The 13,037-nt window shown below is 42.6% G+C and overlaps 5 protein-coding genes across 5 annotated transcripts; 3 read left to right on the forward strand and 2 right to left on the reverse strand.

The window, feature by feature from the left end:
* Positions 1-253: 253 nt before the first annotated feature.
* On the reverse strand, positions 254-1,106 carry V865_000342 (uncharacterized protein; the record flags this gene model as incomplete). The annotated part of the gene is made up of 4 exons (XM_066224173.1): positions 254-324; positions 420-519; positions 667-823; positions 937-1,106. 4 exons carry the CDS (start codon positions 1,104-1,106, stop codon positions 254-256), a joined length of 498 nt encoding a protein of 165 aa, XP_066080270.1.
* A 479-nt stretch (positions 1,107-1,585) lies between these two features.
* Positions 1,586-3,148, forward strand: V865_000343 (18S rRNA biogenesis protein RCL1; the record flags this gene model as incomplete). Its single annotated transcript, XM_066224174.1, has 6 exons — positions 1,586-1,805; positions 1,899-2,077; positions 2,159-2,355; positions 2,436-2,561; positions 2,664-2,915; positions 3,016-3,148. The coding sequence occupies 6 exons, from the start codon at positions 1,586-1,588 to the stop codon at positions 3,146-3,148; spliced, it is 1,107 nt and encodes a 368-aa protein (XP_066080271.1).
* A 219-nt stretch (positions 3,149-3,367) lies between these two features.
* Positions 3,368-7,385, reverse strand: V865_000344 (uncharacterized protein; the record flags this gene model as incomplete). Its single annotated transcript, XM_066224175.1, has 14 exons — positions 3,368-3,827; positions 3,903-4,279; positions 4,389-4,571; positions 4,641-4,680; positions 4,750-4,806; positions 4,871-4,892; positions 4,962-5,159; positions 5,280-5,314; positions 5,391-5,434; positions 5,540-5,745; positions 5,838-5,956; positions 6,058-6,949; positions 7,014-7,191; positions 7,266-7,385. 14 exons carry the CDS (start codon positions 7,383-7,385, stop codon positions 3,368-3,370), a joined length of 2,931 nt encoding a protein of 976 aa, XP_066080272.1.
* Positions 7,386-8,011: 626 nt separating this feature from the next.
* V865_000345 (glucose-6-phosphate dehydrogenase) lies at positions 8,012-10,039 on the forward strand (the record flags this gene model as incomplete). Its single annotated transcript, XM_066224176.1, has 7 exons — positions 8,012-8,225; positions 8,310-8,870; positions 8,942-9,018; positions 9,136-9,337; positions 9,421-9,762; positions 9,838-9,937; positions 10,009-10,039. 7 exons carry the CDS (start codon positions 8,012-8,014, stop codon positions 10,037-10,039), a joined length of 1,527 nt encoding a protein of 508 aa, XP_066080273.1.
* Positions 10,040-10,653: 614 nt separating this feature from the next.
* On the forward strand, positions 10,654-12,766 carry V865_000346 (uncharacterized protein; the record flags this gene model as incomplete). Its single annotated transcript, XM_066224177.1, has 4 exons — positions 10,654-11,500; positions 11,628-12,023; positions 12,130-12,625; positions 12,712-12,766. The coding sequence occupies 4 exons, from the start codon at positions 10,654-10,656 to the stop codon at positions 12,764-12,766; spliced, it is 1,794 nt and encodes a 597-aa protein (XP_066080274.1).
* Positions 12,767-13,037: the final 271 nt, after the last annotated feature.

Consider the following 13,037-nt stretch of genomic DNA (forward strand, 5'->3'; position numbering starts at 1 on the left):
TTTGTACATATATGAATATATATATTTATATGACAATTTCTTCATTTCCATATTTTATGAATTCCATATGTAAAAATACTTTTGATAAACTCCCAGAATGATTTTTGTGTTCTTCACTTTCTCCATATTTGATAATTCATTTATAAACAAAAATTCTTCTCCGTCTTAAATGACTTCTTTCATTTTCTTTTTTCAGATTGTAAATGATCGATTGGATTTGTAGTAAGATGAGATGAGATGAGACGGAAATCATCTATTTCTCCTCGTCATCGTCATCTTCGTCATCTTCCTCCTCGGCGGCTTCTTCGTCGTAATCGCCACCGTCTGATATTGAAAGACGTATGAATTAGCATTTTGTATATATTTCTTGCTAAAGGTATTCAATCTACTACTTGAGTAAAAAATGAACTTCTACTCACCCTCATCATCATCGGGTGACTCGGGAGCATCAACCTCCGCATCGTCGTCATCCTCATCAGCGGCAGTAGGGTCGAGATCGGCATTCTCCCATGCTTTTGGCTAAGCATGCATTGAAAGTATCAGCTATCATTCTAATGTATATTTACTTATTCAATGGGTTTCCGTCGATTGATGAAGACATGAATATCTCTCATCACAGAAGAGAGAAGGAGGAAGAGAAACGACGCGTCTTGGTAGTATACTCACATCAGCATAATTAACCTTTGTTCTATTTCTTTTACCAGTCACGATAGGAGTATCATCCTCATCCTCCTCTTCTTCCTCTTCCTCTGCTTCGGCTTCAGCGGGTTCCTCTGTCGATTTGCCTTTTCCTTTATCGACGGGGGTCTCTTCTGTCTTAGCTCTGCGAGAGGACAAGGAAGGAAGAGGCGTTAGCAAGATTCTTATCAAACTAGACAATGCCATGTGGATGTACTGAACACAAAGTGTCTGATGAAGCAAGGGAATGACACCCACTTTTTATCCGCCTCTTCACCCTCTGGTACATCCTCGGCTTTCCTCTTCTCACCTACCTCAGCTACAGCTTCCTTGGCAGCTTCGGTGGGGTTCTCCTTGGTGGTCTCGACACCTTTGGCATCCTCTGCTCCGGGGGCAGTAGCGAGTGCTTTGGCTTCTTGTTCTGACATCGTGGATGGATTATACTAGGTGTGTATGTGGAACGTGGGGAAAGAAGAGGAAAGTAGGATGAAATGGGATGGATTGGAATGTTGGATGATACAATTTCTATGAGAGATCGAGGGTAGAGTGAGTTGCAAAGTTGGCTGGTTACTTGTCACTCCACCATATACGGTGGTAGGACGCGTCTGGTAATTGACAATTGACAATTAATCATTAATCATAACTATCCCGCGTCATAACAACAAGATACTTTAATCGCTCGTTCCATTTAACGAAAGGGCCGATGTTGGGTTTACGTAACATGATGGGATGTGGTGGAGGTTTCACCGAGATTTCCAGCATTTGAGGATTTTTGTTGATTTGATTTTTGCTATGATCCAAGCAATATAACAGAGAGGATACGATTGACCATATCACTCACCATTATATCACGTACAGAACAACATAGCAATCTCCGATAGACCAAGTTGTTACTCTTCCTTCCGATATGACCACTCAAGCGGGACCCTCGAGGGATATCTTACGATTCACCACCCACCGACATCTCCGTCAGAGATTATTACTCTCGATATTATCCGGTAAATCCATAAGGGTAGATGGGATACGATCCGATGATGTTCATGTTGGTCTGAGGGATTATGAGATCAATTTGTTGAGATTGGCTGAAAAGGTAACCAATGGAAGTACCATCGAGATATCTGTTACTGGTGAGTGTTTTCAACTCAACTGATTATCTGGTTTTCGTATTGAGTGAATCGAATTGACTAAAACTCTTTCTGATGTTATTTGTGTATTTATAGGTACCTCATTCCTCTTTCATCCTGGTCTATTACCCGGTGGGAATTATACACATACATGTCATATCGGTAGATCAATAGGATATTATTTGGAATTGTTAATACCCCTAGCACCTTTCTGTAAGAAACCATTTGAGATCAATTTGTATGGTGTAACAGGTGAAGAAGGGAGAGATATGAGTGTGAGTAATAAATAATCCAACGTGTAGAATACGGTTTGGGTCTCAGACTACAAAAGCTCATGACCTTGATCCCCTTCACAGGTCGACATGATAAGAACAGTGACTCTACCTCATCTCCACCTATTTGGCGTAACAGATGGATTGGAATTGCAAATCAAGAAGAGAGGTTCTGCTCCTCTAGGTGGTGGTCAGGCAATCTTCAAATGTCCTGTAGTAAGGACGTTGAAGACTGTTCAGTTTTTAGAGAAAGGTAAAATCAGGAAGATAAGAGGTGTAGCGTGAGTCTTTACATCTACACAGCAATATTCGATACCGTGCTTGAGACTGGGTGCTTATCCGATTGCGATCCTGTGTATAGCTACTCAACAAGGGTCTCACCTCAGTTCGCCAATCGAATGGTAGAAGCCGCTCGATCGATATTGAACAGGTATATACCTGATATATACCTCATAACGGATGTTTACAAAGGTGATGATTCTGGAAAGTGAGTGATTATTCCTTACTCGACTACATAAGATTGTCGATTCTCCTAGATGTCAATCTTGTTACTAGTCCATCTGACTGACACAGAATTTTTACATTGCAGATCCCCAGGATACGGTCTCACCCTCCTCTCTCAATCTACCACTTCCTCCCTCCATTCCTCCGAAACTCTCTCTGTACCCAACCAAACTCAGACTCCGGAAGATATAGCATTGAAAGCTGCCCGTCTGCTTTTAGAAGAGATCAGTACAGGTGGATGTGTGGATTCAAAACATCAATGGTTGATTGCGTTGTTGATGGCATTGGGTAAAGAGGATGTATCGAAAGTTAGGATGGGTAAATTAACGGCTCATAGGTGAGTACTGAGTGTTCGAATTGTACTCAGATCCCTTACTTTACAGTAGAATATAGTTTAGACCTTGAACTGACCTATGAATGGTTGATGATTGACGTAGCGTTCAATTCTTCCGCGACATGATGTTGTTCTTCGGTACGAAATACAAATTGGTCGAGAATTCACAAACAGGTGAAGTGGACGTTAGTTGTATAGGTATAGGGTATAGTAACGTCAATAAATCCATGGCATAAAGGATACACTTCTTTTCGCTATCATCGTATGTATCCCTTCCGTATATTCATGCATCACAAGGTCTACATCAAAAACATATAATCACAAATATCGACGTTGACATTATATACACGAATTGTACAGTATTTGCAATTCACATTACCCATCCGATTGGATTGTATTGAATCGCCAAAATAGCAGATAGTATCTGAATCTTAGGATAGAACATCCTACTAATCCTAATCCACCTCGTTATCCTTCTTCTGTCCCAACCTCCCATTCAAAGGATTACCATGCCCCAATCCACCTCCTCCTTCAGCATAATCACCATGTATATATCTCTGATGATGTGCTGAATCCGTTTCATAACCCATACCAGGTGGTCTGAACGTAGGTGACATCCAACCGAAATTCAACCATTTCATCATCCCCGCTGGACCACCGGTACTTGAGTTTGAGCTTGAAGAGTTATTCATACTTGTTGGATTGGGATTCGGATTTATCACCACCCTCTTAGATGCCTGATCGTTCCTTTCGTTCACTACTAAATTTGAACGTGTTCGGGTTAAGTCTAATTTACGATCACGTTGAGCCGAGTTGATGTCGATTTGTAAAGATGGTCGAGAAGAGGGTGTGATTGGTCGAAGAATCTCTTTGTAGTTGGTATTTGGTAAATCTCGAGGATCAGAATGAATTGAGCTGGACATCATGGATCAATGACAATAATCAGCCAGACGAACCTAATTGCTTTTCCACCTAAACGACCTCACTCACCTCCCATTATCCCCCGTGACATGCTCATAACTAGCCCTGTGTACACTACTTATAAATTGATCCATCGTTCTCAGCAAATCGTGCATCTCCTCCTCTTCGCCAGGCACAACTCCATCCTCTCTCGTCATTTCCGCACCGCCAACTCGAGCTTTACGGCGTTGGTAAAGAAGCTCGTAGAATACAGCAGCGTCCCCATCGACCTCGACCGGTCCGGCAACAGTCAACATCGGTACACCCTGACCTATCTCCGGGGGAAGTAGAGGCAGTCGCTTGGTGAGGAAGGTGGCAATTGATGAGGGTGGATCAGGTCGACATTGGAAATCGTCAAGGGGAGTGGCGAAGGATGAGAGGTAATCAATCATCGTTTCGTGGTTTTTCTGCGATCAAAATCAGAGATCGAATAATCAGCTAAACATACCGAGCGCATGCGTGATGAAGCAATATCTGCTACATTTCATGCTGAATAAGCGAGGAACCTTCATTTACTTTCATGAAGAAAGAATATTTCGCCAATTCTGGATCCCTAGCCGAATCACTCCAGGTGAAAAAAGCCATGGTATGAAAAATCTTAGCTATCAATGTCAATGTCTTCTGTACGGGTACTTTCGGCAGTCCTCTTGCGAGACCAAATAGATGAGGTCGCATCAATGCTGGACCGATGAGTCGAAGCTAATGACATGAACGATGTCAATGATATATCTTACAGGCAGCATCCGTCACTAAGCGACGTAGACTCACAAAGAGGAATGAGGATACAGCTTTGTATCTTAGCTTTCTCCTAGAGCAGACAGAATGTGTTAGCGTGAGAAGTATGATACGGAGTCCCGAGATCGAGCATAATACTCACTCTTCGTGATTTTCTTTGACATTCTTGAACAGTATCGCAAACACCTGACGAAGGATGCTACAAACAAAGTACAATATTAGTATCAATTTCTCAAAGGTTCTGAACACTACACTAAACTCACTTTGGGAAAGTCCCTCTTTGTGCTATGATTGGCGGAACAGAGTCACTTCATCGGCTTCATAGTATTTTAGGGTATTTTTGGTGGCACTCACTATACATATCCTCCCAACAATCATCCAAGAGCTTAAGTATACTTCTCGTATTCTCATGTGTCGCTTCAATCTCATTTTCCAGGATGACATGGACCGTCGGACCGATCGACAATCGTAAAAAATCGAAACATACCAATCTCATGGTAGCTTCCAGAAGACGAGTCATAGGGGAGTTTCCTCGGAAGAGGGTATCTCCGCCTAAGTGTGATATAGACAGTGTAAGTCATTAACTGGATTCTTTCGGTATAATCATCCTCCCATTGAATTATCACTCGATGTGGTGAGTGAATTGAGGAATTAAGGAAGAACATCACATACTGGCTTTAGCTTCTATCTCACTCATCTCTACCAACCTGTTGAAAGTGCGTTCCTAAAGCCCAGTTGAACCTCGTGAACAGATCGACACATTGATCGAGTAGACCTTTCGACATCATATAGTATATCGTCCTCGTGCCACCCATCCCATGGAATACCTATATCGATTAAACAGTAAACCAGCATGACGAGCCTTTTTCGAGAAGTAGAAAGATACTGTATGCCTTTTGGCAAGTAATAGGGGAGATCGATGGTAGACTTACCTCCGGCAGAGGATATACTTCCATACCCACAACATTAACAATGGTAAAATTCACTATCAAGCGCAATTCACCAATGACATGACCCGATAAGGAGATTATAGGGAACCTTTCATCTTTGGATTTCATGAATGATGGTACTAAAGGTAGATTGACAGTTGCGAAAGGTTGTGCAATTTTGCCCGAACGCATACGACTAATCTTGAGAGCTACTCGTACATTGTTTTCACACAATAATCAGCTTCTCATCTATATTGCAAAAGAAACTGACTGCAATAGTCATGGTGATCAATGTACTTACTGCAAGTTGAAAAGTCTCTTACATTTTCGAAAGTGAATAACTCTGCCCAGAATGGTATTTCCGATCGATCTTCAGCTTGGACCCAAGTTGTTTGACCCATCAGGTGTCTGTCGGTGTATCTGGATCAGATCAGTCAGTCAGCATGAATGTCGGAATCTGATTCGTAAAAAGGAATATTCCATGCTGGGAATGTCATATTTGACAGAGGATTATCACTTACATTGCAACTTTCAGTTTATCCTTCCCTGCCCAACCAGATTTCCACTCATGTTTCCCAGACATATTCGATAACTTGCTTGAGGAAGGGTTGGGCGGTTCACTTGACCTCGCACTGATCTGATCAAATGATGGAGTCGTATGAGATAGACCCTCTCCTTTGGTCGTTTGGGTATTTAGCGTTAGATTCGAGAGCGGTATACTCTCGTGTAGATCTAGAACTCGAATTTGCAAGCTTCGTTTGATTCTTGGTAGATAGTTTCCACCAAAAGAGCGAAGTAAAGTGAACCATTCGTTTTGCTCTTTCCCATTGTTAAAATCCATCAATAGGATTTGATCTGAAGATGAATCGTGATTGTATGATGAAAATGATGTATCCGGTGTAAAACTCCCCTCTTCACCTTCACCTTCTTCTTCTTCGAATCCAATGGAATGTTCTGTCGTGACGCCCGACGAAGAAGAAGTACTTGTTGTGGTCGTATCTACTTTTGTGATCGTATATCCCCTAGCTCTTCTACCAATCTTACTCAACGTTGACATCTGAGGTTTTAACGGTCTACCTTTTGAGGATGATTTCCGTAGATCGTTCTTGTAAGTATCTCCACTTGGTAAATGGAGTGATAAGACGTTGGGTCTATCGTAAACTGACGGATGGATTTTCTGAACATCATCATTCGCCCAGTTTAGTTCGGGTAGAGGTCTGATAATTTGTCGAAAGATGATCTCGTCATTATCATATATTGTCAATCCACCACCTTGACCACCTCCTTCTCCATGTACGTGAATGACGATTACTCCCTTCCTCCATCGATTGGTCAGTGACGCTGAAGTGATTCGTTTCTGAGTGGGATCCCGAGGTGGAGTGAGAGGTGGTAATTGCGGTATGGAACGTGTATCTATATATTCAGACCGTTTTAGGTTATTCACTGAGTATGGGGAAACATGGTGATTTTGACTTACGTCTGAGAGTAGCTCGTTGAGTATCATACCTATCCTTTTTCCATGAATTGTCTTCATCGTCAAGGTCTGCCGGCGGTGGTGGAGGTGGTGGAATAGGATACGAAGGTAGGGGTTTCACCGATGGTTCAGGTGATAAGACGGTATTTCTTCCTCCGCCATAGGACGACTTGGGTCTTAGCTACGAGGGGATGTGCAAACATACGGTCAGAGGATTATCTTCCACTCTGTCCGGACTGAAATGTGACGACTTACCAGGGGTGATCCGGAAGAACGTTTCTTCTTCGATGTCGGTTCCAGATCATTCTGAGGAGGAGGTGGGGCGTTGTAAGTGGTCAGACAGTAATTGATCTCCGCTTGGAATACCGATGGCATGGTGATGAGGTTTCCACTCTGATTTGATTGGGTCAGTACAAAGGCATTGGATGGGTTTAGATTGTCCGTCGATAGAAGATTAATCAGTGAAGAAGCATCCTGCATCCTCCCGTCTCCCAGATGTGATCGGATCGTCCCAAACTCAAACCCTTCCTGTGGGAGAGTGAGCTATGAACTCTGTCCATCTGATTTTTCTTTCATGCACTGATCCCTTCTCTTCTCTTTCTGATGGGACTGGACTGGATTGTACTCTAGATTGTCTGCATGGATCACCTCCACTTTGTGATTATATCCGGTATTCGGAATTCAGGGCACTCGCGTGCTCGCTCTGGTCATTCCCCATATCGTATTATCGTATATCGTATATCCGCCTCCACTATGTCATAGCAAGGGTTAGGGTATGCGATCCATCTGATACTCTGTTAATCCCATCGGCCCGTCGCCTACCGCACACTACACTACCATACTACCACCGTAGCATTCTTCATTTTTCGTTCTCATTCGTTTTACTCATCTCACCTCTTATCTATTCATCCTTCACATACACAGCATCACATCGAAAAGTGAGTCAAATGCACACATCGTATCCCACATACTGATAGACACCTACTTCGCAGATCGTCACCATGTCTGAAGATAACAGGAAACGTTCTGGTTCCGTCGCCGGATCCATCCCATCCATGGAAACTTCAGGTGATTCCTTGAAGGATGAGACCGTCGTCGTCGTCCTGGGTGCAAGTGGTGATTTGGCCAAGAAGAAGACTTTCCCAGCTCTCTTCGCCTTGTTCGCTCAAGGTTTACTCCCCAAGGACGTTCATATCGTCGGTTATGCCAGAACGAGTGAGTAGTAATCAATGACGTCGGCCGAATGAAAACATATAACATGAATGACTAATGCATGTATCTGTGTTGTGTAATGGGTAGAGATGGATGAACAAGAATTCTACAAGAGAGAAACTCAATATATCAAAGGTGATGATTCGAAGATTGAAGAATTCAAGAAGATCTCATCCTACATCTCAGGTCAATATGATGGAGATGAGGGATTCCAAGAATTATTGAAACATCTTGAAAAATTAGAAGGTGATCGTAAATCCAAAAACCGTGTTTTCTACATGGCGTTACCTCCATCGGTATTCACAACAGTCGCTAAAGGGTTGAAAAAGAATGTCTACTCTGAAAGTGGTATCAACAGAATCATAGTTGAGAAACCTTTCGGAAAAGATTTGGAATCATGTAGAGAGATGATGTCAGAGTTGAAGGCTCAATGGGCAGAGAATGAAACTTACAGAATCGATCATTACTTGGGTAAAGAAATGGTAAAGAACCTTTTGATTCTGAGATTCGGTAATGTCTTCCTCGACGCTGCGTTCAACAAGAACTTTGTCAGTAATGTACAAATCACTTTCAAAGAACCGTTTGGAACAGAGGGAAGAGGTGGTTATTTCGATGAGTTTGGTATTATCAGAGATGTTTGTCAGAACCGTGAGTTATCGTCCATTGCTCTAATCCAAGCATCGACAAGCGATAACTGATTGATCATATCACCCTGCCAGACCTTCTCCAAACCCTTTCTATCCTTGCTATGGAAAGACCCATCTCTTTCTCAGCTGAAGACATCCGAGATGAAAAGGTGAGTATCTGTAGCACACATAAACCCATTAGCCCATATCTCCTCCCCGCATCCACTTTCGTGTCCACTCTGCCTTTCTGATCGGGGCCAGAGCTGACATTATCAATATCATTTCAGGTCAAAGTCCTCCGATCTATCCCTCCCATCGTCCAAAAAGACGTTCTGCTCGGTCAATACGTTGCTGAAGGAGACAAGCCTGGATATCTCGATGATGACACTGTCCCTAAAGGTTCCGTCTGTCCCACTTTCGCAGCTATGACTCTTTGGGTAAACAACCCTAGATGGGAAGGTGTACCTTTCATCATGAAGGCTGGTAAAGGTGAGTACGCTGTTTCAGATCACTGTCACCTGCTCTAGCTCGCTATCCGTGTAGGATACTCATGCTGTTGTGACGTCTCGTAGCATTGAACGAATCAAAGGTGGAAATCCGAGTTCAATTCAAAGATGCTTTACAAGGTATCTTCACCGATATCCCAAGAAACGAATTAGTCATGAGAATCCAACCTTCCGAAGCCGTCTACCTGAAGATGAACGCCAAGTTACCTGGATTCGCTACCAGAGCCGTACCAACCGAATTGGACTTGACTTACAAGAAGAGATTCGTCGATACCAACATCCCTCAAGCTTACGAGGCTTTGATCTTGGATGCTTTCAAGGGTGATCACTCGAACTTCGTTAGAGATGATGAATTGGATGTGGCTTGGAAGATCTTCACTCCTATTCTCCACTGGATCGATGGTAAGGGTGAGTAAAAAAATGGAAAAGCAAATGGATGAAAAGAAGGGGAGCTGATGAGACTGCGAATAATTGTTTCATTAGACGCTCCTAAACCCGAACCTTACCCATACGGTTCAAGAGGTCCTAAGCAAATCGACGAATTCACCTCTAAATACGGATACAAGCGATCTCCTCAAGAATAGTGAGTCTGTTCCCCGTCGCCCTATGACGGATAGAAACTGTTAACTAACGATCATTGTTTAACCTTTACAGCTCTTGGCCTCAAACCTCTGCTAGCTTATAAGGAAGAAGGTGTGGTCAGGAGCCCAAAAAATGCAAAAAAGAGTTTCTTTCGGAGAGCTGCAGGAGCGTCTGTATCTTGTGTTCAGTTAGTTTCGTGCGAGGGTACTGTCTAATGAGATGAGAAGAAGAAGTCATTGATAATTGATATTGACTAATGTGTATATGCACACTGTGGACAACATTGGGAGGCACAAAATGGTACAGAATAGCTTCCGGCAGATTTGACACTTGTTCCGTCTGTCTCATTTTCACACCCACTCTTAACAGATGTGAATGCTCTGAGTGCCACTATGAGCGTCCACTACTCATGCCTGCTGCAACACACAGACTGTGTATGCTTCTTGATCGCTTCGAAGGTGGTGTGAGTGACGTGTAAGTAGTCTTTTCCCAATGGGTAGCCATGTGCCACCGATAGTGAAATAAAATTCCGGTTACATCTTTATGACCAGTGTCTGTGTTCAAAAGTTGCCGCTTAGTCCTCATGGCATTCGATTGTTCTCATTCTCATTCTCTTTCTCATCCTTATCACTCTACTTCTTGCATTCATCATCATCACCAGTACATACCTCTCTCTCATCTTGATATCATCCCGTTGGGATATTAGAGTCCGGATCGATGAGTGGAGAACAACCACCACCAGCAGCATTCCGGCTGCCGACTTCACTCCCTCCTCTACCGGCACCTACCGTCACATACGATGACTTGATCCAGGGTGAATTCAAGTTCAACGTTAATAGCAGGGATGAACAGGACGAGTACGATGGTGCGGATGAAGATAGGGATAGATCATGGGGTCCTGGTGGATCAGGTAAGAAGAGGAAAGTACCTAACATGGGAATGAAGAGACCAGGTACTCCAGAAGATTTACGGAATAATCAAAGTCAAAGTCAAACTACCGATGGTGGTATGGATGATGATGATGATGTTCATCATAAATATATTGATTCTACCAATCAACCATCATCAACTAATACTCCTCCTTTACCTTTTATAAGAAAGAAATTGAGATTGAGTCCAGCAAGGAGATTGATAGAATGGAAAAAGCAATTATTCATCAAACGAAAATCCAATTTCATTTCACTTTACATCGATGCTCAGAACGCTTTGGCTGAAACCGGTCAATCGAAGAATAACGATAACATCAACAAGAACGGTAACATTGCCAATACGCAGGGTCCAAGTAAGAGTCGAAAAACGGATACCAAGTCGACGACTATGACGGGTAGAAAATCGACTTTACCTGATGTGAGTGAATTTGAAAAATTGTTACCTGCTTTGGAAGATGTCAATTTGGGTTCATGGACACCGGATCAACATGGTTGGAAGAATAATCAACCCCTACAACCTGTAAAGTTTAGGACTTCAATCAAGTTTAGAAAGAAAGAGTGGTTGAGGAGTAAAGATGTTAAGAGAAAGGGATGGTTTCCTGAAGGCAGTTTTGAGTTCGAGCTGGAATCTAAAGGTGAGTGTAGATTGTCGAGATCATATACTTTACCATGGAATTTTTGCTCATATAGCTGGGATTGATCGAGCTTTACTACGGAGATAGATTATGGTAGTTGCTGACTTATGACGAGATACTTTCGCAGCCTCGTCAACACTCCGTGCGAAAGCGAGAGAACAATCTGCCTTACTCAAATTGGCAAGTGAACTCCGATCACTCATCATCACTTCCAACAAGATCTCCTCTGTTGTCACTACGACCACTACTTCGACTGAGAACAATAACAAAGACGATGACAAATCGCCTCTGAAGACTCGTCGGAAGATAGCTGGTAACAAGGACATCAATGCTTCTGCTGTTGGCCCCGGAGATACACAATCAAATTCGAAAGAAGAGAGTCAACCGATGTCACAGAGTCAATCCAAAGATTCAAATGAAACGAAAACCACCGCCACCGGAGGAGGAGGAGGGAAGAAGAAGCCTAAAAAGAAGAAGAGGAGTGTTTTGGCTAATCAGAGTAATCCGCATCATGTGGATAATTGTGAGTTGTGTTTGGACTCGTCAGCTCACGAGAAATCAGCCATCAAGTAGTAACTATCTAACCAAATCTGAAACAATGTGTTAATCGTTATATAATTCATTCGTAGATCGTCCATCAAGAACCGTCTCACCTTATGGCGACCCATACGAACCCTATTCATCCCATTTATCACTCTTCAACCCACCTCCCATGGTCTTCCTGGCCACTCGTACACGACACAAATCCAAATCACAACAAAGCCAACAACAACAAGCTTCTAACGAACTTACCGTGAATAACGACATCAACGTCAATTACAATCCGGATATCAGACCTAACGAAGATGATTTCATCTGTTGTTTTTGCGAATTCGACTTGTACTATTCTACTGAGTCCATGCGCAAGAAAGCGATAAGGAGGAGGAAGAAGGAGATCAAAAGGAAAGAAATGATCAAGAATAAAGCTAAGAATGTAGCTGAAGGTAAGAAAGGTTCGTTAAGGAATGAATCGGATTACGATTCTCAGGAAGAAGAAGAAGAGGAGGACGAGGAAGAAGACGAAGATGGTTTTGCGGAAGATAGCGATGAAGATAATTGTCATGATGATGGACATGGACGTTGCACGTAGGTCGATCATACACAGATATACAAATTTCATCTGGACAAAGAAAGAATAATGACTGATGTGTTTGAATTTTGCGATGGGATAGGTGCGGAAGGAGAGTGAAAAAGCCGAAACCTGATAGAGATAAAGAAGATGGATGATGAATAGCAATCGGCTCTTCATGCCTTTTTATCTCTTGATTCTCCTCTTTCGACGAGCCAGACTGAAGACTTGCTTTTTGATACGAATGAAATGAACGTTATGTTTATATAGATACATTATGATTTTCCTTTTTCTTTCCTATTTCCCTATTATTCCCATTTTTTTGACGACTCATATTCCCAATCATCAATACAACACGTATATCCTGCATTCTCTCTTCTTTAAGCCAAAAAAAACAATCCTCATATCACTCATCTTTCAATACCAAAC

The sequence above is a fragment of the Kwoniella europaea genome, chromosome 1, assembly GCF_036810445.1.
Source record: "Kwoniella europaea PYCC6329 chromosome 1, complete sequence".
Taxonomy (NCBI): domain Eukaryota; kingdom Fungi; phylum Basidiomycota; class Tremellomycetes; order Tremellales; family Cryptococcaceae; genus Kwoniella; species Kwoniella europaea.